At 38.7% G+C, this 21,599-nt stretch overlaps 1 protein-coding gene across 4 annotated transcripts in view; it reads right to left on the reverse strand.

Annotated features, from left to right (window-relative positions):
- Positions 1-21,599, reverse strand: part of AVL9 (AVL9 cell migration associated) — a 75,999-nt gene that overhangs the window by 38,088 nt on the left and 16,312 nt on the right. For all 4 annotated transcript variants that reach the window (XR_009260334.1, XR_009260335.1, XR_009260336.1 and 1 more), the window contains exons 2-5: positions 15,666-15,786; positions 14,066-14,151; positions 11,312-11,383; positions 679-768 (exon numbers count right to left, since the gene is read on the reverse strand). Coding sequence is in view for 1 of the 4 variants with exons in the window: in XM_058724654.1 (XP_058580637.1) it covers positions 679-768; positions 11,312-11,383; positions 14,066-14,151; positions 15,666-15,786 (369 nt within the window). In the remaining 3 variants the exon portion in view is untranslated. The remainder of the gene's footprint in view (positions 1-678; positions 769-11,311; positions 11,384-14,065; positions 14,152-15,665; positions 15,787-21,599) is intronic.

Genomic DNA, 21,599 nt, shown 5'->3' on the forward strand with positions numbered 1-21,599 from the left:
TGATGACCAGGAAAAACTTGGTTCTTTAACCTAGACAGTTTGTTTTGCCATACCCTAAATTTAAAAATAATCAAGGTCTCTCTGAAACCTTACCAGTTTCCAGCACTCCCTCCTTCTCTTCCTCTTCATTTAAGAGCTTAGTTCATTCACATGGTGGTATGGATTGTAGGCTAAGTTCCCTCTACTTCTTTGGTAAACACCTAATTGTCCTACACTCACTAGGATCCAGGAGAGATCCATGTTCTACACATTCATGGCAGCCCTGAGAAAAACATGTTATCCATCTTTAGTAAAATAGTCACGTAGTCTTTATTTATTTATTTATTTATTTATTTATTTATTTATTTATTGCTTTGGGAGATAGAAACCAGAAGACTAATATACAAACACACTGTGCAGTAAATAAGCAAATTTAGAAAAGCAATGCCATAGCAAACGAGCTACTATCCATTAACAGAGGCACTTAATTGCACTTCTTTGTAGTCATTATTTAATAAAAGGCAGTATGATTAAATTTAATAAATATGATCTGTACATTTTGGGCAAATCCCTTGCCATTCTTAAGAAGAATGTCTTTCTTAAGCTAACAAAAGATTATCTTTACAATACTGTTGACAAGATTTACTTGATTCATGAAACAGTCTTCAGCCAAATACAGCTATAAAGGGATATAGTTACCTTTAGAATGGAAATTTGGGAAAAATCCTTCTCTTCAAAATATGCATGTGTAATGAGCTGAAGTTTTGCTTGAAGCAAGCCATAGAGAGGCTTAAAGAAGAAAAAATTACTATTAGTTTGGTAATAGGAAAAAAATCAAACACCTTACAAACTTGTAATTGAAAGAGAACAGGGAGAAAAAGTAACTTCAACTTTAGTATCTTACTATTCACAGCTGAAAGCTGTTAAATAATCTGTTCTAGCTCTATTGCTGCTGTTGAAAAGCACCTGACCCTTGGAGTACAGTGGTTGAGTGTGTGTGGGCAGACGTCTTGGGTATATTGCATCACTCAGCTACATGACCCTGGGCACCAAATTTCCCCACACCTGCTTGCTGATATGAACACCAGCATATGAAAAGACAGTACATCTTATGAGGTTGTTTCCAGAATATAACACAGGGTAAAAGCACTTAAACAGGGGCACCTGGGGGGCTCAGTTAAGCATCTGACTTGGGCCTAGGTCATGATCTTGTGGTTCGTGGATTCAAGCCCAGCATCAGGCTCTGTGTTGACAGCTCGGAGCCTGGAGCCTGCTTCGGATTCTGTGTCTCTCTCTCTCTCTCTCTGCCCCTCCCCCGCTCATGTGCGCACATGGGCATGCGCTTTCTCTCTCAAAAATAAACATTGGAGAGATCCAACATGGTGGAGAAGTAGGGGAACCCAAAGTTCCCTTGTCCCTCAAACACAGCAGTGTTGAGGCCAAAGGACTTTGAATTCCAAGAGTCCAGGCTGCAGAGTGACAGAGCCTTCTCCAAGGGCCCACAGGGATAACCTGGAGGGCCATAGGTGCGTGACTGTGAACTGGGAGAGATAAAATGGGCAGTGTAGGCAGGGATGGGTGGGATCCCCTTCTGCGGAGAGACAAAGGGAAGAGAAAGGCTGGGGAAGCATATCTGGACAAGAGAAAAACCACGGACTGAGAGGGACATAGATACAACCTCTAACTGCTGAGCTTTCCCCGGACTGGGGCCAGCTGCCCTGTTCGGGCACCTGGGGATGAGGGGAGCCAGCCCCAGGCTCAGTAAGTAGTTCAGAGGTGCAGTCCGCAGTGGGAGAAAGCAATCCCTCCCTGGAGTGCAGTGGGAAGAAGGTACATAACCGTTCAAAGGACAAAGACTGCCTGTGCCCGCTAGTCAGAGGCCATATATCGGTGGTGTGGAGAGGCACTTCCCCAGAACTGGGGCATATTTAAGACATCAGGGTTTAAATCCAAGTCCAGCCTCAGGGAGGCACGGGAGTTGGCAGAGCGGGACAAACTGCCATATTCATGCCTGTGCCACTGTAAGGATGGCCTGAATAGACTGGTCTGGGACACCCAGTGCAGGGAAGAGAGACTGGGTTGTCACCATTTTTCTCCCCATCACCAACAAGGTAGGGCCTCAGGGAACAGACAGTGGGCCCACAGTGGAGGTGGGACCCACCTACACCAAACCACGCCCCTCCACACCTGGTAACTGTATCTACGGGAGCAGGATTGATGCTGATGAACTAGGCAGCCCCTCCTCTAGACCAATGCTGCCACGGGTTCCAAGACACCCAGTGGTTTTGCATTTTCTGATTTAATTCTTGGACAATTCTTAGTATATATGTGTATATATATATTTTTTCTTCCTTTTCTGCTTTTTATTTCTTCCCTCCTCTAGTCTGATTATTTTGGTTGTTGGTTTGTTTAAGCAGACATATTTAATCTATTCTCTTTATACCTGTTCTGTATCTCCTTCTTTATTTTCCTCTTTCTCTCTCTGGATTAAGCTGTATAGTTGCTCTGGCTGGTCTATTTTATTTTATTTTATTTTTCCCCCACCCCCATCATTTCTTTCTTTCTTTGTATGGGATAAGGCCTCTCACATCAACACTGCCCCCACCCCGATGTTTTGCTGTTGCTGGTGTTTATTTTTGTTTTGTTTTTTTGGTCTTTGTTTTTTGTTTGTTTTCTCTTCCAGGGCTACTTCAATGAACAAATCAAAGCACACCTGGTGGAGGGTCCAAAACATCATTATGAACAGGGAGATGAAGCAACCAGTCACAACAGAGAGCAAGTAATACACTCTAAAAAACACCTCCTGAAGGGCCAGGCCCTGGGCAGTGTATGACCCCTCTTTAATACAGTAGTGCTCACAGGTACAGGACACACAACAAGCTTTTTAAAACACATAAGGGACAGAAAACTAGCCAAAATGACGAAACAGAAGAATGCTCAAAAGAAATTCCAAGAAGAAATGATAGCTAAAGAATTGATCAAAACATATATAAATAATATAACTGAACAAGAATTAAATTTTTTAAAGTGTTTATTTTTGAAAGAGAGAGAGAGAGAATGCAAGTGGGTTAGGGGCAGACAGAGAGAGGGAGACACAGAATCTGAAGCAGGCTTCAGGCTCCGAGCAGAGTCCAACGCAGGGCTCAAACTCACGAGCTGTGAGATCATGACCTGAGCCTAAGTCGGATGCTTAACCAACTGAGCCACCCAGGTGCCCCCGAACAAGAATTTAGAATAATAGTCATAATATTAATCGCTAGGCTTGAAAAAAGCATAGAAGGCAGCAGAGAATCTATTGCTGCAGAGATCAAGGAACTAAAAAATAGTCATGATGAATTAAATACTGTAAATGAGGTGCAAAATAAACGAGGGGCTGTGATAGCGAGGACCGAAGAGGCAGAGGGGAGAATAAGTGAAATAGAAGATAAAATTATGGAAAAAGATGAAGCTGAGAAAGAGATAAAAAAAATTCTAGACCATGAGGGGAGAATTAGAGAACTAAGTGATTCAATGAAACGTATTAATATCTGTATCACAGGAGTTGATAGAAAAGAGAAAGAAGAGAGAGAAAGGGGTGAAAATTGTACTCGAACAAATCATAGCTGAGAACTTCCCCAATCTGGAGAGGAAACAGACACTGAAATCCAGAGAATTCCCTTCAGACGTAATAGGAATTGATCTTCTGCATTGACATAACATAGTGAAACTGGCAAAATACAAAGATGAAGAGAGAATTCTGAAAGCAGCTAGGGACAGATGAGCCTCTACAAGGGCAGACACATAAGGGTAATAGCAGACCTATCTACTGAAGCTTGGCAGGCCAGAAGGGAGTGGCAGGAAAAACTCCAATGTACTGAATAGGAAAAATATGTAGCCAAGAATCCTTTATCCAGCAAGCCTGTCATTCAGAATAGGAGGGTTTTCCAAGACAAACAAAAACTGAAGGAGTTCATCGCCACTAAACCAGCCCTACAAGAGCTCCTAAGGGGGACTCTGAGTGGAATGTTGCAAAGACCACAAAGGATCAGAGACATCGCTACAAGCATGAAACCTACAGATAACACAATGACTCTAAATCCATATCTTTCAATAACACTGAATGTAAATGGACTAAATGCTCCAATCAAAAGACATAGGGTATCAGAATGGATTAAAAAAAAAAAACAACACAAAAAAACAAAACAAACCCAAGACCCATCTATTTGCTGTCTACAAGAGACCCATTTTAGACCTGAGGACACCTTCAGACTGAAAGTGAGGGGATGGAGAACCACTTATCATGCTATCAGACAAACTGGAGTTTAAAGGCTGTAACAAGAGATGAAAAAGGGCATTATACCATAATTATGGGGTCTATCTATCAAGAAGTGCTAACAATTATAAATGTGTATGCACCCAATTCAGTAGCATCCAAATATATAAAACAATCACAAATATAAACAATCTTATTGGGAAGAATGTGGTAATTGCAGGGGACTTTAATATACCACTTACAACAATGGACACATCATCTATGCAGAACATCAATAAAGAAACAATGGCCCTGAATCATACACTGGACCAGATGGACTTGACAGATCTATTCAGAACTTTTCATCCTAAAGCAGAATACACCTTATATTGAGTGCACATGGAACATTCTCCAAGATAGATCACACAGTGGATCACAAAACAGCCCTCAATAAATATAAAAGAACTGAGATTATATCATGCACATTTTCAGATCACCATGCTATGAAACTTGAAATCAACCACAGGAAAAAGGTTGGAAAATCTCCAAATGCATGGAGATTAAAGAACATCCTACTAAAGAAAGAATGGGTCAACCAGGCAATTAAAGAAGAAATTAAAAAATATATGCAAAGAAATGAAAATACAACAGTCCAAACCCTTTTGGGATGCAGCAAAGGCAGTCCTAAGAGGAGAGGACATTGCAATCCAGGCCTATCTCAAGAAACAAGAAAAATCCCAAATGCAAAATCTAAGAGCACTCCTAAAGGAACTAGAAGCAGAACAGCAAAGAAACCCCAAGGCCAGCAGAAGAAGAGAAATAATAAAGATCAGAGCAGAAATCAACAATACAGAATAAAACAAAACAAAACAAAACAAAACCCAGAACAGATCAATGAAACTAAGCTGGTTTTTTGAAAAAATAAATAAAATTAATAAACCCCTAGCCAGACTTCTCAAAAAAAGAGAGGACCCAAACTGATAAGATCACGAATGAAAATGGACTTATCACAACCAATCCGTCAGAAACACAATTATCAGAGAATATTATGAAAAATCACATGCCAACAAATCGGACAACCTGGAAGAAATGGACAAATTCCTAGATACCCACACAATACCAAAACTCAAACGGGAAGAAATAAAAAATTTAAACAGATCCTTAACTAGTGAAGAAACTGAGTCAGTTATCAAAAATCTCCCAAGAAGAGTCCTGCGCCAGATGGCTTCCCAGGGGAATTCTACCAGACATTTAAAGAAGAGTTAATACCTATCCTTCTCAGGCTGTTCCAAAAAACAGAAATAGAAGGAAAGTTTCTGGACTCATTCTATGAAGCCAGCGTTACCTTGATTCTCAAACCAGAGACCTCACAAAGAAGGAGAATTACAGGCCAATATCCCTGATGAACACGGATGCAAAAATTCTCAACAAGATACTAGCAAATCGAATTCAACAGCATATAAAAGGAATTATTCACCAGGATCAAGTGGGATTCATTCCTGGGCTGCAGGGCTGGTTCAATATTCTCAAATCAATCAATGTATTCGCAAATACATCACATTAATAGAAGAAAGGATAAGAACCATATGATCCTGTCAATAGATGCAGAAAAAGCACTTGACAAAATACAGCATCCTCTGTTAATAAAAACCCTCAAGAAAGTCAGAACAGAAGGAACATACCTAAACATCATAAAAACCATATACGAAAAGCCCAAAGCTAATATCCTCAGTGGGGAAAAAACTGAGAGCCTTCCCCATGAGATAAGGAACACGACAGGGATGTCCACTCTCACCACTATTGTTTAACATAGTGTTGGAAGTCCTAGTATCAGCAGACAACAAAATGAAATAAAAGGTATCAAAATTGGCAAAGAAGAAGTCAAACTTTCACTTTTTGCAGATGACATGATACTCTACATGGAAAACCCAAAAGACGCCACCAAAAGGCTGCTAGAACTGATACATAAATTCAGCGAAGTCGCAGGGTATAAAAATCAATGTACAGAAATCAGTTGCATTTCTATACACCAATAATGAAGCAACAGAAAGAGAATTCAAGAAATTGATCCCATTCACAATTGCACCAAGACCTATAAAATACCTAGGAATAAACCTAACCAAAGATGTAAAAGATCTATATGCTGAAAACTACAGAAAACTTATGAAGAAAATTGAAGAAGACACAAACAAATGGAAAAACATTCCATGCTCATGGACTGGAAGAATAAATATTGTTAAAATGTCAATACTACCCAAAGCGATCTCAATCAAAATTGCACCAGCATTCTTCTCAAAGCTAGAACAAATAATCCTAAAATTTGTATGGAACCACAGAAGACCCCAAATAGCCAAAGTAATATTGAAAAAGAAAACCAAAGAGGGAAGCATCACAATCCCAGACTTTAGCTTCTGCTACAAAGGTGTAATCATCAAGACAGTATGGTATTGGCACAAAAACAGACACATAGACCAATGGAATAGAGAACCCAGAATTGGACCTACAAAAGTATGGCCAACTAATGTTTAACAAAGCAGGAAACACTATCCAATGGAAAAAAGACAGTCTCTTTAGCAAATGGTGCTGGGACAACCAGATAGCAACATGCAGAAGGATGAAACTAGACCACTTTCTTATACCATTCACAAAAATAAACTCAAAATGGATGAAAGACCAAAATGTGAGACAGCCATCAAAACCCTAGAGGAGAAAGCAGGAAAAAACCTCTCTGACCTCAGCCACAGCAATTTCTTGCTTGACACATCTCTAAAGGCAAGGGAATTAAAAGCAAAAATGAATCATTGGGACCTCATCAAGATAAAAAGCTTCTGGACTGCAAAGGAAACAATCAACAAAACTAAAAGGCAACCGACGGAATGGGAAAAGATATTTGCAAATGACATATCGGATAAAGGATTAGTATCCAAAATCTATAAAGAACTTACCAAACTTAACACCCAAAAAACAAATAATCCAGTGAAGAAATGGGCAAAAAGACATGAATAGACACTTTTCCAAAGAAGACATCCAGATGGCTAACAGATACATGAAACAATGCTCAACATCACTCATCATCAGGAAAATACAAATCAAAACTACAGTGAGATACCACCCCACATGGGTCACAGTGGCTAAAACTAACAACTTAGGAAACAACAGATGCTGGTGAGGATGTGGAGAAATGGGAACCCTCTTGCACTGTTGGTGGGAATACAAACTGGTACAGCTGCTCTGGAAAAGAGAGTGGAGGTTCCTCAAAAATTAAAAATAGAACTACCCCATGACCCAGAAATAGCAATACTAGGAATTTACCCAAAGGATACTGGAGTGCTGATTCATAGGGGCACACGTACTCCAATGTTTATACCAGCACTTTTGACAAAAGCCAAATTATGGAAAGAGCCTAAATGTGCATCAACTGACGAATGGATAAAGATGTGGTTTATATATACAATGAAATACTACTTGGCAATGATAAAGAATGAAATCATGCCATTTGCAGCAATATGGATGGACTGGAAGGTATTATGCTAAATGAAATAAGTCAGAGAAAGACAGCATGTTTTCACTCATATGTGGATCTTGGAAAAACTTAACAGAAGACCATGAGGGAAGGGAAGGGGAAAAAAATAGTTACAGAGAGGGAGGGAGGCAAACCATAAGAGACTCTTAAACACAGAGAACAAACTGAGGGCTGATGGGGGGAGTGGGGGAGAGGAGAAAATGGGTGATGGGCATTGAGGAGGGCACTTGTTGGGATGAGCACTGGGTGTTTATGTAAGCGATGAACCACAGGAACCTACCCTCAAAACTAAGAGCACACTTTATACACTGTATGTTAACCAATTTGACAATAAATTATATTAAAAAAAATCAATAAACGTTAAAAAAAATCTTAAAAAGGCACTTCAACATTAGTCATTATAAAAATTTCCATTTTTATTTATTTATTTTTATTTTATAACCAAGTTAGCATATAGTGCAATAATAATTTCAAGGGCAGTGACTCATCCCCCACATATAACCAGTCTTCATCCCAACAAGTGTCTTCCTTAATGCCCCTTGCCCATTTAGCCTATCCCCCAACACTCCACCAGCAACCCTGTTTGTTCTCTGTATTTAAGTCTCTTATGGTTTGTCTCCCTCTCTCTTTTTACGTTATTTTTGCTTCCCTTCCCTTATGTTCATCCGTTTTGCATCTTAAATTCTGCATGAGTGAAGTCATATATTTGTCTTTCTCTAATTTAGCTTAGCGTAATATACTCTATAGAGTTCCATCCATGTTGTTGCAAATAGTCATTATAAAATTTATGACATTTTAATTCTACAGTTACACTGGTTTGTGGTGACATTTAATCATCCTTATAATAGCCGGTTCTTATATCTAATTGAACATTCATGATTAAATTTAAGTTCATTTCCCTTTTTTGTCTTCTTTGGAGGCTTAGAACAACTGGTCTGTGTCCTTTATCAAAATATTCCTTTGTATGCTTCAACAAAATTATTCCTTAATTCTTACTTCTATTTAAGACCCTCTTATACCATTTCCATCCTTTTTATTTTCAATGTTATTTTCTAGATGTTTTCTGATTTCTATGTACTTCTTAGAATACAGAGACCAATGCTGTATATAATTATTATACAATTAGTTAATACAAGTAACACTGGAAGAGTCCCCTCCCACCACCAATATCCCTGTTACTATATCATTATTACCATCCAGAATATCTAAGTATAAAGTCATTATATTTTTATATAGAGACTACAATGCACTATGAACCATCAAACCTTTCTGCATAAGCTAGCTCTCCCTATTCCCTATACTTAAAGACAGATAAAACCCGGATCTTCGCCCCAATTTTATCACTTAGTAGTTACACAGGTCTATGAGAGTTAGACATTTTTTCTCTATTCTACATGTTTCTTTGTAAAATGAAAGCAACAAATACTTAGATCTGTTTTTACATGAGGATTCAAATCACAATTATATCTAAAAAGTGTCTGGTATTGAATTAATACCTGACATATAGTCATCTGATAAATGACATTTATTGTTATTATAATTGTTCTTTGAAGAAAGATTACTCAGGAAGCCTTTCAACATGTGTTTGCTTGAACATCTGGTACTCCTATGCTTTGGTTATCTGGCCCAGTATAAAAGAGTAATTCATCGATTAAAAAAAAAAAAAAGTAATTCATTGAAGTCTATTTTTCAGGCTACCATTTTAAAAATTTTTTTTTTTTCAACTTTTTTTTTTTTTATTTATTTTTGGGACAGAGAGAGACAGAGCATGAACGGGGAAGGGGCAGAGAGAGAGGGAGACACAGAATCAGAAACAGGCTCCAGGCTCTGAGCCATCAACCCAGAGCCCGACGCGGGGCTCGAACTCACGGACCGCGAGATCGTGACCTGGCTGAAGTCGGACGCTTAACCGACTGCGCCACCCAGGCGCCCCCAGGCTACCATTTTAGAAACTGTGTACAATCTATTAATTTTCTGATATCAGGGTCTTTTACATCCACTCCTTTTTTTTTTTTTTTTTTTTAAAGGAGTCTATTCTTGCCCTCTATTTAAAACTAAGATCTTGGAAGAAATATCTGATCCTCAAAATCTTATTATTAAGGCTCACAGTATATTATTATTATTATTCAGGATTTTTTTTTAAAGCTTAGTACTGAAAAGTCAAAATAAATCCTATTTTACAAATCTTAACTTATATTAAGCAAACTACATTCAAATTGTCGGTGGATGTAAGAAACTGGACAATGTAGAAGACATAATGAAACAAAACCTACATACATTTGGTGACTAGGCAAATGAAATATTCTCCATTTTGATTTAGGTTAAATGCAGAAATGATTGTATTCAATAATCATATAGCTGTAAGATAATTAACATGATAGAGATCTGGATTTCTCCCCACAAAAGGGACTTGGGGGATAATATTTTATATGTAGAATTAGTCGTTTGATGCTACCAGTAAAGGTGTTAATATCCTATTAGTAATAAAAATGGAATATTACAAATGATTTAATAGGGAACTATGGAAAATAAGAAGTGTTACACATTTCCTACTAAAAATAAAAAGTTAAAATAATTATACACCTGCATCTGATCAACTTGTACATGGATGAAACAACTGTAAAGCATTGCTATTGTACAATTATGTCATTTCCATTCCTCAAAAATCTTAAGTTTTAAAGAGCAAGTTAAGGGGTGCCTGGGTGGCTCAGTCGGTTGAACATCTGACTCAGGTTCGGCTCAGGTCATGATCTCACGGTCCGTGAGATCGAGCCCCACGTCGGGCTCTGTGCTGACAGCTCAGAGCCTGGAGCCTGTTTCAGATTCTATGTCTCCCCCTCTCTCTGCCCCTCCCCTGTTCATGCTCTGTCTCTGTCTCAAAAATAAATAAACGTTAAAAAAAAATTTTTTTTTTAAAAAGCAAGTTAAGGCTACCATTTTTCATAGCAAGAGTCATATACTTCTGTATCAATACAATCTGAATGATTATAATATTCTGAGTTTTAGTAAAATATCATCCAAAGTCTTAAAAACAAAATAAAAAAGGATAAATGAAATATATCAGCTACTTCATTTTGGGCAAGTGTCAACCTCTTTCCCAAAAACCTATCTAGAAGATTTCCTTCCACTTACCTAGTTGTGGGTAATGGTGCAAATGAGAGTAAAACTGCTGAAAGGCAGAGAAAAAGCTGATGCACAAGAATAAAAAATGGGCCCCTGATGAATTTTAATCTATTACTGTCCATAAATCTCTCCTTTTTCTTTTTTTTTTTTTTTAATTTTTTTTTCAACGTTTTTTATTTTTGGGACAGAGAGAGACAGAGCATGAACGGGGGAGGGGCAGAGAGAGAGGGAGACACAGAATCGGAAACAGGCTCCAGGCTCTGAGCCATCAGCCCAGAGCCTGACGCGGGGCTCGAACTCATGGACCGCGAGATTGTGACCTGGCTGAAGTCGGACGCTTAACCGACTGCGCCACCCAGGCGCCCCAAATCTCTCCTTTTTCTAATAATGCCTTATTCTCAACTAAAAATCTGCCATGGTTAACGAACACATTAATGAGTTATTTGGTTTCTTACCAACTTGCTTAGAACACAGACACTTTTCTGAACCGTCTCTCTGGTGATATCTGCTTGCCGCACTTTCAATGCCTATTATAAACAAAGAGTCATTATTAATATTTCATAGAAATATTTAAAAATCATTCTTTCAATGTAAAAATAGTGAGATAGAAAAAAATTCTAACATTTAGTTAAATTCCAAATGTATTGAGAATCTCTGAAAATACCTATTGAATGAGTCAGCCAGGAAACTATGTCCCAGAATCTGGTAGGCACTGAGAATGTAACAGTGAGAGACAATCCCTACCCTCAAGGAACCTACCGTCTGAGAATACTTTTTGTGTAAGTTGCCACACCCATAATTCAAATCAAATGTCCTTGGTTCTGGTTTGAAAATGGGCACTCCGAGACTACTGTTTCTGGTGAGAAGGGCCTAGATTATACTGGAAAACTGGTATTATAGCCCAGCCCTGAGCCATAACTCATGCCTTGATGATTGTGAGAACGACCACGTTAAGAGGTCTACATTCTCTGCTAGTAAAGAACAAGCCTTGAGGGGCGCCTGGGTGGCGCAGTCGGTTAAGCGTCCGACTTCAGCCAGGTCACGATCTCGCGGTCCGTGAGTTCGAGCCCCGCGTCAGGCTCTGGGCCGATGGCTCAGAGCCTGGAGACTGTTTCCGATTCTGTGTCTCCCTCTCTCTCTGCCCCTCCCCCGTTCATGCTCTGTCTCTCTCTGTCCCAAAAATAAAATAAAAAATGTTGAAAAAAAAAAATTAAAAAAAAAAAAAAAAAAAAAAAGAACAAGCCTTGATTTAATCATCAGGTAACTCTAGGTAACTCTGTGAGCGAACTAAGAACTACTCTTCCCCTTTGTGGTATACAGCCTAACATCTCCTGGCACCTGTCCTGAGGACCAATGGGCCTCAGTGTCTTCAAGTGACTTACGACTGACGACTAGTCATTAAGTCAAGAATACAACCTTCCCTCAATCTGTTTTCTACCTCTCTGCCTCGACTGGATTCATCTGTCAGGTCTCACCCTCAGTCAAAGGGAATCAGTTTTTCTCCTAGGCTCTAGGTCCTTCTCATATCTGTTATCAGGTGAGGATAGAAATATTTAGAGAAATGGGCAATGCCAATATACTGTGGAGTGGATCAGACCCAATGGATAAGGGAGACAGATGGTATGAAATGCCATTTAAAGGCTATGTGAAGCATGAGAACTGTTAATGTCGACAGTTTGAGGAAATAATTTTACTTGTGTCTGCGCAATCTATAGGGGACTAGAGTAAAAGGAACAGTCTCCAAGAAAGGGGAGCAATTCAGTTCATCTCATGTAAACATAGATTAAGGGTAATAGTATATGAGGCAATCAAATGCACAAAAACTACCAAGCTAACTCTTACCCTCAGGTTTACCTTTAAATTCAGTTATTCATTCCATAGGTATTTACTGGGTGTGTCCTATATTTCAGGCCCTGTACATGAAGGACTATTTCACAGTAGTTAACAACTTTGGGTATGGTGGAATTTACACCTGCAATTTATTTCTAAATGGTTCAGGGAAAAAAGCAGACACACACTAAGCAAATGTGGTAGAATGCTGACTACTGTTGACTCTAGATGGTGGGTATACAGGTGTTCATTGTACAATTCTTTTCATTTATCTGCATGTTTGAAATGGTCATTATAAAAAGCTAAAGAAAATTTTAGAAGATTTACTAACTTAATTATTCCCTGAGGAAGCCTTTTAAAACTTAGAGTTACCTAGGCTTACTCTGAGAGATCCTAATTTAGTAGAAGGAAAGGCCAGCTGTGTATTTAAAAAAAAAAAAAAAAGGGTCTCCAGGTAACTCCAGTTAAAAAACACTGCGGTGGTTTGCAATCACCTGATAACCAGAACATTAAACCAGAATCTCTGGGGTTGGGACCCAGTCATCTCTAGTATTTAGAGGTCCCCAGGTGACTCCAATGTGCAGCCAAAGTTGAGAAACACTAGAGTATTAATGATCTAACGAAAGGCAAGAGATTTTTACTCAGAGTGTCCTCACCACAAAAAACTGGTGAGACACAAAAAAGTGCTGCTCAGAATCAAACCATGAAAGGGGAAGCTACCCATCTTGGCTTATTTGTATTAATTAGAGCTATTATAGTAATTCAGACATTAAGCTGGCAGGTAATTTAAGAATTAACAAAATCTGAGTTGTACATAATTAAGATAACATGCAAGTATTTCAAAGCTACTACAAGTACTTTCCACTAATTCTAAACAGCTGCTTAAAATACAACACACATTATCACTTAATTTTTCTAAATTACATACCAAACATTAGAAAAAGAAAATTCAAGAACACTGTAAAATTTAAATACAGCATTCTGAAGACAGATGGATAATTTAGGTACAACTATCTAGAGACAATGGATGCCTGGGTGGCTCAGTCGGTTAAGCACCTGACTTGGGCTCAGATCATGATCTCATGGTTTGTGAGTTCCAGCCCTGCATTGGGCTCTCCACTGTGAGCACAGAGCCCACTATGGATCCTCTGTCCCTCTCTCTCTCTCTGCCCCTCCTCCGCTCGTGCGCTCTCTCTCAAAAATAAACATTTAAAAAAAAAAATGGACAAACTATTTTATGGCAATTATACTTACCATGTCAACTTACAAAAACATTCATGTGAATAAACTGGTACTACTGGGAAAACAACTTCAAATTGTTTATAAAAATTTTGAAAACACTATCAGTGTTTTTGTTGTTGTTCATTGTACTACCATACCTTGGCTTCAATTTGCCGATAGCAGGAGATACCATATACTGTAGCTCCATTTCCATTTCTGGGTGGCAAGTGAAAAAATACAGTATCTAAGAGACACACAGAAAAAATGTAAATACCAAAGTGAATTACCCTTATTAATAAATAATGTAAATTGAAGTTATTATATGCAGTTAATTAAAGCAAAAATGATGATGTAACAAGGAACCCATGTCATACTTAACACCTAGCATTGCAACCACTGGTTTCTTAGCATCCCTCTCACTGCCTGATTGTGTACATTCATTCAGGCATTCTCAAAAGACCAGGAGGCTGAATAGATTAAGTTGAAACTACAGTCACTTATCCCAGAAAATACTTTATTCCAGATTAAAAGTAGAGAATCACAAAAATGAAAGGCCACTCATGAATCTTGGATGGATCCAAGAAATTCTTGGAATAACTGGGGAAATTTGAACATGGATTAGATCTTAGATGATATTCTCGAATTACTGTTAAATCTCTTAGCTGTGATAATGGTACTGGAAGTTATCCTGAGGAATGATCTTATTCTTAGGAGTGCATACTGAAGTATTTAGAAGTAAACTGTCGTGATGTCTGCAACATGGTGCTAGACTTTGAGATAGTAGGACAAAACTGTACACACACATAAAGAAAACTTGTGGAATATTTGCTATACTATTTTTTCAAACTTTTTTTCTATTTAAAAACTTTCATGATAAAAAAGTACACCAAAATATTTGTAAGATTAAAAATAATGTATTTAGATTTTGTTAAACTGCATAGTAACATTTTGTTTCATTTCATATGAAAATTATTAAATATTAGGAAAGTAAGTAATTAAACCAAGTTTAATCTGGTGTTTTGGTAGAGCCCCTAATGCCATGATAAAACTTAGTTCTTTGTTAAGCCAGTCAAAACATGCATTTATAGGTAGGAGACTCAGTACTAACCTCACAGTGTTGCTTTCTCTGAGGATGTTAACATGCTTCTCTGACACATAAACTTTTATATTTTATTTTTTTAAGATTTTACTTTTAGGTAATCTCTACACCCGACATGGGGCTCAGATTTACAACCCCAAGATTGAGTTGCAAGCTCTACCAAATGAGCCAGCCAGGTGCCCCTTACACGCAACTTTAAGCAGAGCACTGCAATAGCACTGGCTCTAGGGGTGGAGAAGCAATCCCAGGTGGACACAGGTGTACTAAGCTAGTTAAGTTTGCAGCTAGAGCCCCGAACAGTAGCTAGTATAGGTAAGCCCTGTAGCTTCCCTCTAAGAGGAGTCTCAAGAATAAATGCAGAAAAGTGCTACCAGTAACAGATGTCCTAATCTGGCCAAATACTTAATTTAGCCAGTGCTCCTGGCAAAAGAGTGGCCAATGTTCAACAACATTACCAACATAAAGCCCAGCACTCCTCTGGAAATCTTCCAGTGCCTGACTAGTCATCTCCAAACAAACACTTACGTGTTCTATAAATAGTTACAAGAAGCCAAAGGCCTTTCATTTACCAAAATATTTAGAATCTAAGATGTCTTGGTAAATTAAAAAGAAAAAAAAGGGGGGGGGGGCACCTAGTAATTGCTCCATTGTTTACATACCTTCCTGGTAGTTGTGTGCGCCATCTGGTAAGGCAAGGAAGGGCAAATACTTCCATTCTTCAGGTAAAGTGTGGCTGTCATGTCCATCTCCTGGAATCAGGGGTGGGTAAGAGAATTCAACCTAAAATAGTAAGCAATGGTAGCCAAAAGGTTGTTAATCAAAGGGAGCATTTTATCCTGATAGCCAAAAATAGTTTTAAACTCTACATACTTGTTGATGCCATTTGGCATTATCAGCAAACTTATGGTACACAAGAGGAAAAAGAAAAAAGGAGTAAAAGGAGGAAAGATTTTTAAGACCTTTCCCCTCTCTGACTTAAAGGTTTTTGGATTTTAATGTGCATAGGAGGAAAGGAGATAGTAGTGGTGGTAACTGGATTTACATTTGGAAACTGTCATCAAGAGATGGTAACTAAAGCCATGAAGCCCTGAGAAAAACCAACATCCTACTGAATTGAGCAGAAGAGGTCCAACAAAGAAGCCGAGAAGTATAAGCCAAGATCTAGGCTTGCTTCCATTCAACTGACTCCCTTGCTCACAATATGTGTAGCTTTGAGCTTTGTTTTTGCTGCGGGGTTGGTAGGAGGAGGAGTGGGCATTAATCAACATTTCAGGTTATTTTCTTTTAAGACTGAGAATTGGTCAGTGAAAAAAGTTCAATGAAATCTCTCCAACACCATGTCTTGTAGAAGTAACAAAGTTTCTAGTAAACACCCTCAGTTTCTGGTATTCTCCAAGTTTATCAGCATTTTCTCTGTTTCTTTTTGTTATTTCAACGAGACTTGTGGAGAAGAAGGAAGAATTAAATGCATGAGACCTGGGGGGCACCTGGGTGGCTTAGTTGGTTAAATATTGGACTTTGGTTCAGGTCATGATCTCACAGTTTGTGAGTTCAAGTCCCACATCAGGTGAGCTGGAGCCCCACTTCAGGTAAAACACGAGCCGCGCTATGGGTGAGTCCCGCTTCTCTCTCTCTCACTCTGTCCCTCCCCTCATTCATTTGCACCCTCTCTCTCCCTCAAAAAAAAAAAAAAAAAAAAAAGAGAAAGAAAGAAAGAAAAGAAAAAAGAGAGAGAAAGTCAAAGATATCTGAAGATGCTAAGGTTCAACATGCTTTGAAGGTTGAGGAACAGGCGAGGAGGCAAGGACTGCAGGTGACCTCTAAAAGCTGCAGAATGCCAGAAAATCGATTTTCCCTAAGTGTCCTGAAGAAACACAGCACTCTTTGATTTTAGCCCGGTGAAACCCATTTCTGACCTCCGGGACTTTCTATGTATTGTTTTAAGTCATTAAGTTTGTGGTAATTTATGATGCAGTAGAAAAGTAATACATCTGTTAAATAGAAGAAACAAGCAGAATATCAGTAAATGTAGTATAATTCTACTTATACTATGATTACATTTATGCAAAAAATTGTACTTCTATATCTTTGTAAATTAATTTTTTAATTCATCGCTTGAAAAGATACAAGCTAACAGTTTACCTCTGTAGAGGTGAATAGGGTTGGGGACTGGAGATAAAGGAATATTCCTGTTAAAGTTTTTTTTATCCCCATCTTCTTTTGGAAAAAAATTAAACTTACAGAAAAGTTGAAAGAACATAACCTTATAACCATCTATATTCGCAAACTACTAATATTTTGGTCCCATGTGCTTTATCTGTGTTGCATGTATATTAGCACACACTTTTTCTGCATTACTTGACAATAAACTGAGATTATCGTTGACTTTTAAGTAAATGGGTATTTATTTCTAAATGGATATGCATTACTTTTAGAGTAAAAAAAGGAGGGGGGCAAAAGATAACCACGAATAGTGACTGGCTTTCTAAGGAAATCTTATTTCCATTCTATCCTCTTGGACACAAAGGGAGATGTAGAAATCTATCTCCTTCTCTGAAGATTTAGTTAACAAATTACCAATAGTCAGACTTTAATATCTGATGCTTTGCTGTGTTCAATCTATTCTCCCAACTCCTCATTCTACTGAATGAAGATCTGTTTTGGACTCTAGTTGGAACTTAAAATGAAGTCAATTCATAAAATTGTTTTAAGTGTAGATGCTGCATATAATCCAAGAATTCCAAGGATAAAATTAAGTTGGCTTTAGGCTGAGCAGGGCCCAGAGTACTTACAATATTGTTTCTTTGAGGTGTTATAAGGAAACCCACAGGCCCCAAATGGAGCCACTTAAGCTAAGTCACCAAACAGGGCTTAATACCTAACCTAACCAGAGTTCCAACCCCCCTAGGAAATAACTCTTAACTGGTCAGTCAGGAACTTTCTGATTGGCACCAGATGAGGTAATCTGTCATATGGCGCTCTCCATCCCGCAAAGGAAGATGAGGTAACCCATGAACCCCCTTGCCCTTCTCATCACGGAAGAAAAAGGAGAAAAAGGGACAGTGCCTGGAACAATCCTTTTCTTTTGCTAATAACTTCCTCGCCCCACCCTCTTCCTATAAAACCCTTCCCAAATTTTTGTACAACTCCTCGGAGCTCCCCACTACTTGCTAGATGGGATGCCACCTGATTCAACAAATCACTTAATAAGGCCAATTAGACCTTCACATTTATTCAGTTGAATTTTTGTTCCTTAACAGGGAGAATATATTCAAAATTTCAAGCAGCTAACTTTTGGAACACAACTTTTTCATAAATTATACACTGCCTGTGCTGTGTTGGCAGCTCTCTAGAATTCTTTTCTTATGTTGGTGTTATTTGCTACCAACAAATTCTTGCATTTGGAAACTGAAGATGTTAACCAAGTTCAAAACAGTTTACACAAATTCCTTTCTGTGCCTACATACACACAACAGTTTTAACAGTGATTTGGTATTGTTTCATTATTTAATCAATCTTCTATTGTTGAGCACTTTTTTTTTTTCTAACATCTTTACAAACTATTCAGTACTATTCAAGTATGGTATAATAAAAAATATATTTGGTCTTTGTTCTTGGTCCTGGCCTAGAGCTCCTAAAGCCCTGGAAATTCCTGAGTGAAGGGAGTACCTTTTGTTATTTATAAGACAATTTCAACTGTACCTGAGTTTATTTAACAAGGGGACTTGGTAGTGGTGGGGCTACTAAATAGCGTTTGGATGGGGCCTGGTCACCAGAAAGGTGGACCCCCCAGGAAGGGAGAGGGGCTGGAGATTGAGTGCAATCACCAATAACTAATGACTTAATCCATCATGCCCATGTAATGAAAGTTCCATGAAATCCCCTAAATGATAGGGTTCAGGGTAATTCTAGGTTACTGAAGACAATGAGGTGCCAGGAGGGCAGCATGTCCACTGAGGACATGGAAGCTCTGTGCCCCTTCACCACATCTGGTCCTACGCATCTCTTTCATTTTCCAGAGTTCTAGTTTTTCTAGCAAATTACAGAACCTGAGACAGGGGTGCGAGAACCCCCAAATTTGTGGCTAAATTGGACAGAAGTGCAGGTAGCCTGGGGACCCAGTACTGGCATCTACAGTGAAGGTGTCTTGTGGGACTGAGCCCTTAAACGTGTGGAGTTTGACACTAACTTTGGGTAGTTAGTGCAGAATAGGATTGACATACAGGATACCCAGGTTGGTATCTGGGGACCAAAAAAACAAAAACAAAAAACAAAAAACAAACTAACAAGACTGTGTTATTTCCCAATCAATGGGATTTTAAAACCTTAAGTTGTATATTCTTCAAATTTTGAATACTGACTACTCTATATACTCCCCTTAGGATAAGTCCAAAACAATCCAGACAGACACAATTCCATGGCACAGAGGCTTAAAAGGAATTCTCATGGAAGTTGAGAGTTTCTCAAATACTACTCAATTGAATCAAAAGGCAATTTGGACAAGAATGCCAATTAAACTAAGCAGTACCACAGAAAGTAAAGGTAGGGACAGCTGGCTGCCCCACTGCACAACTCCAGCAGAACCACCATCACTGCAGTTTACATGAAGGGCTCTTCCTGCAGCTACGCTGTGCAAAGTCTGTAGAGCTGTACATGGCAACCCTAAGTATATGTGAAAAATCATAGGCAAAAACCAAAGTCAATCTCCAAAGACTAAAAAGAAAAGAAACACTTAGAATGATTATCATCCAGTAGGGTTACTACTAAATAATGGAAGTCCCTACGGGCGCCTGGGTGGCTCAGTCGGTTAAGCGACCGACTTCAGCTCAGGTCATGATCCCACAGTTTGTGGGTTCGAGCCCTGCGTTAGGTTCTGTGCTGACAGCTCAGCCTGCTTTGGATTCTGGGTCTCCCTCTCTCTCTGTCCCTCCCCAGCTCGTACTCGGTCTCTCTCTCAAAAATAAATAAATGTTAAAAAATAAATAAAAACAAAAAAAGAAAGAAAAAAAAAAGAAAGAAAATAATGGAAGTTCACAGCCCAAACTCTAACTTAAATTTGGGGATCAAATAAAGTGTCTGATAGGACATCAGTACATACAATGTACAACAGATATACCAAATGTCTCCCCAAAGGGTAATATTATTAATCCTGCAGATTTCAAATTTTTTTGTCAACTCATATTCATGTAACTGAATCTATCTTGATCCCAATTAGTAGTAATTTACATACTTATTTTTTAATTTTTATTTGAGAGAGAGAGAGGGGGAGAGAGAGAGAGAGAGAGAGAGAGAGAGAGAGAGAGAACATGCAAGCAGGGGAAAGGGGCAGAGGGAGGGAGAGAGAGCGCATCCCAAGCAGGCTCCACACTCAGCGCAGAGTCTCATGTGGGGGCTCAATTCATGACCCTGGGATTGAGACCTGAGCCTAAATCAAGTGTCAAGTGCTCAACCAAATGAGCCACCCAGGTGCCCCATACATACTTACATGATTACAACAGACGCGGAGGGAAAAACAATGGCTGATTTCTAAAATGTGAAAGCAGAATAAAGATGGTCTAATTATAAGGAAATAAAAGGCAACTTTTCTAAAGGCTAAGTGAACTATGTATGAAATGGTGACATATGTTTGTTCACCATGAATGGTAAAAATTACCACTCATTTTCAGAGTTTATAAATCAAATTGCAAAGGTGTGCTCTATAGGCGCCCTCTAGAGGTGCCTGGCTGGTTCAGTCCCCAGAGCATGTGACTCTTAATTTCTATGTCATTAGTTCGAGCCCCACATTGGGCCTGGAGCCTACTTTCTAAAACAAAACAAAACAAAAACAAAAGTGTCCCCCCAGTCAGACTGCATTTACTTGGTTCTCAGAAACAAAAAGTTGAAAAAACACAAAATAATAAGACAGTACCCTGGTGTAAACTCTGAGTGCTGTTCAAAAGTAGCCTTTGTTCACTTTCTAACAATGAAACATCCATTCCACTGTCAGAGAACAATAAAAGCCACCATGCCAAACAGCACATAAATTAAACACAGTGCTCACAGACACTGATGGCATAAGAGGTATGCCTCCTAGAGAAGCTGAGTCAGCTACTCTCTCTGCTCCCTTTCTAGGCCCCTCAGGGATTCCCCTGACCCTTCACTCAGAAGCATGGGTGCTTGTTTTCTTAATAGTCAAAGCATTTTAGGGACCAAAGTCAAGGCTCTGTCATGATGTTTTTCTCTTTGAAGAAAACCCTGGATATAGAAGGCAGGTCTTCTCAAAGTTATGTTTACTCGGCCAAATCTCTAGTCAACACTACAAGAGTACTGACACTCTATCTCTTTAGTCTCTTAAAAAGTTGGCAACAAATGACTATATTCATCAGCTGTTTATTTCTGTAATAGATTGTGCTTAATTCTCCTCTGTCTCAGCACCATACATTATTTTATAGTTTCACGAGTGCACTGGATGCCCAGAAAAATAAAGTGTGTACTGTAAAGGTGCAATGGTACTATTGAGACTTACCAGTTAAAACCAAGTTTTACTGTTTTTAATAAATGCAAACAAAGAAAACAAAAATTAAACAAAAGAAGTATCTTAGTTTAAAACATGT

This window comes from Neofelis nebulosa, chromosome 4 (genome assembly GCF_028018385.1).
Source record: "Neofelis nebulosa isolate mNeoNeb1 chromosome 4, mNeoNeb1.pri, whole genome shotgun sequence".
In the NCBI taxonomy this organism is placed as follows: Eukaryota; Metazoa; Chordata; class Mammalia; order Carnivora; family Felidae; genus Neofelis; species Neofelis nebulosa.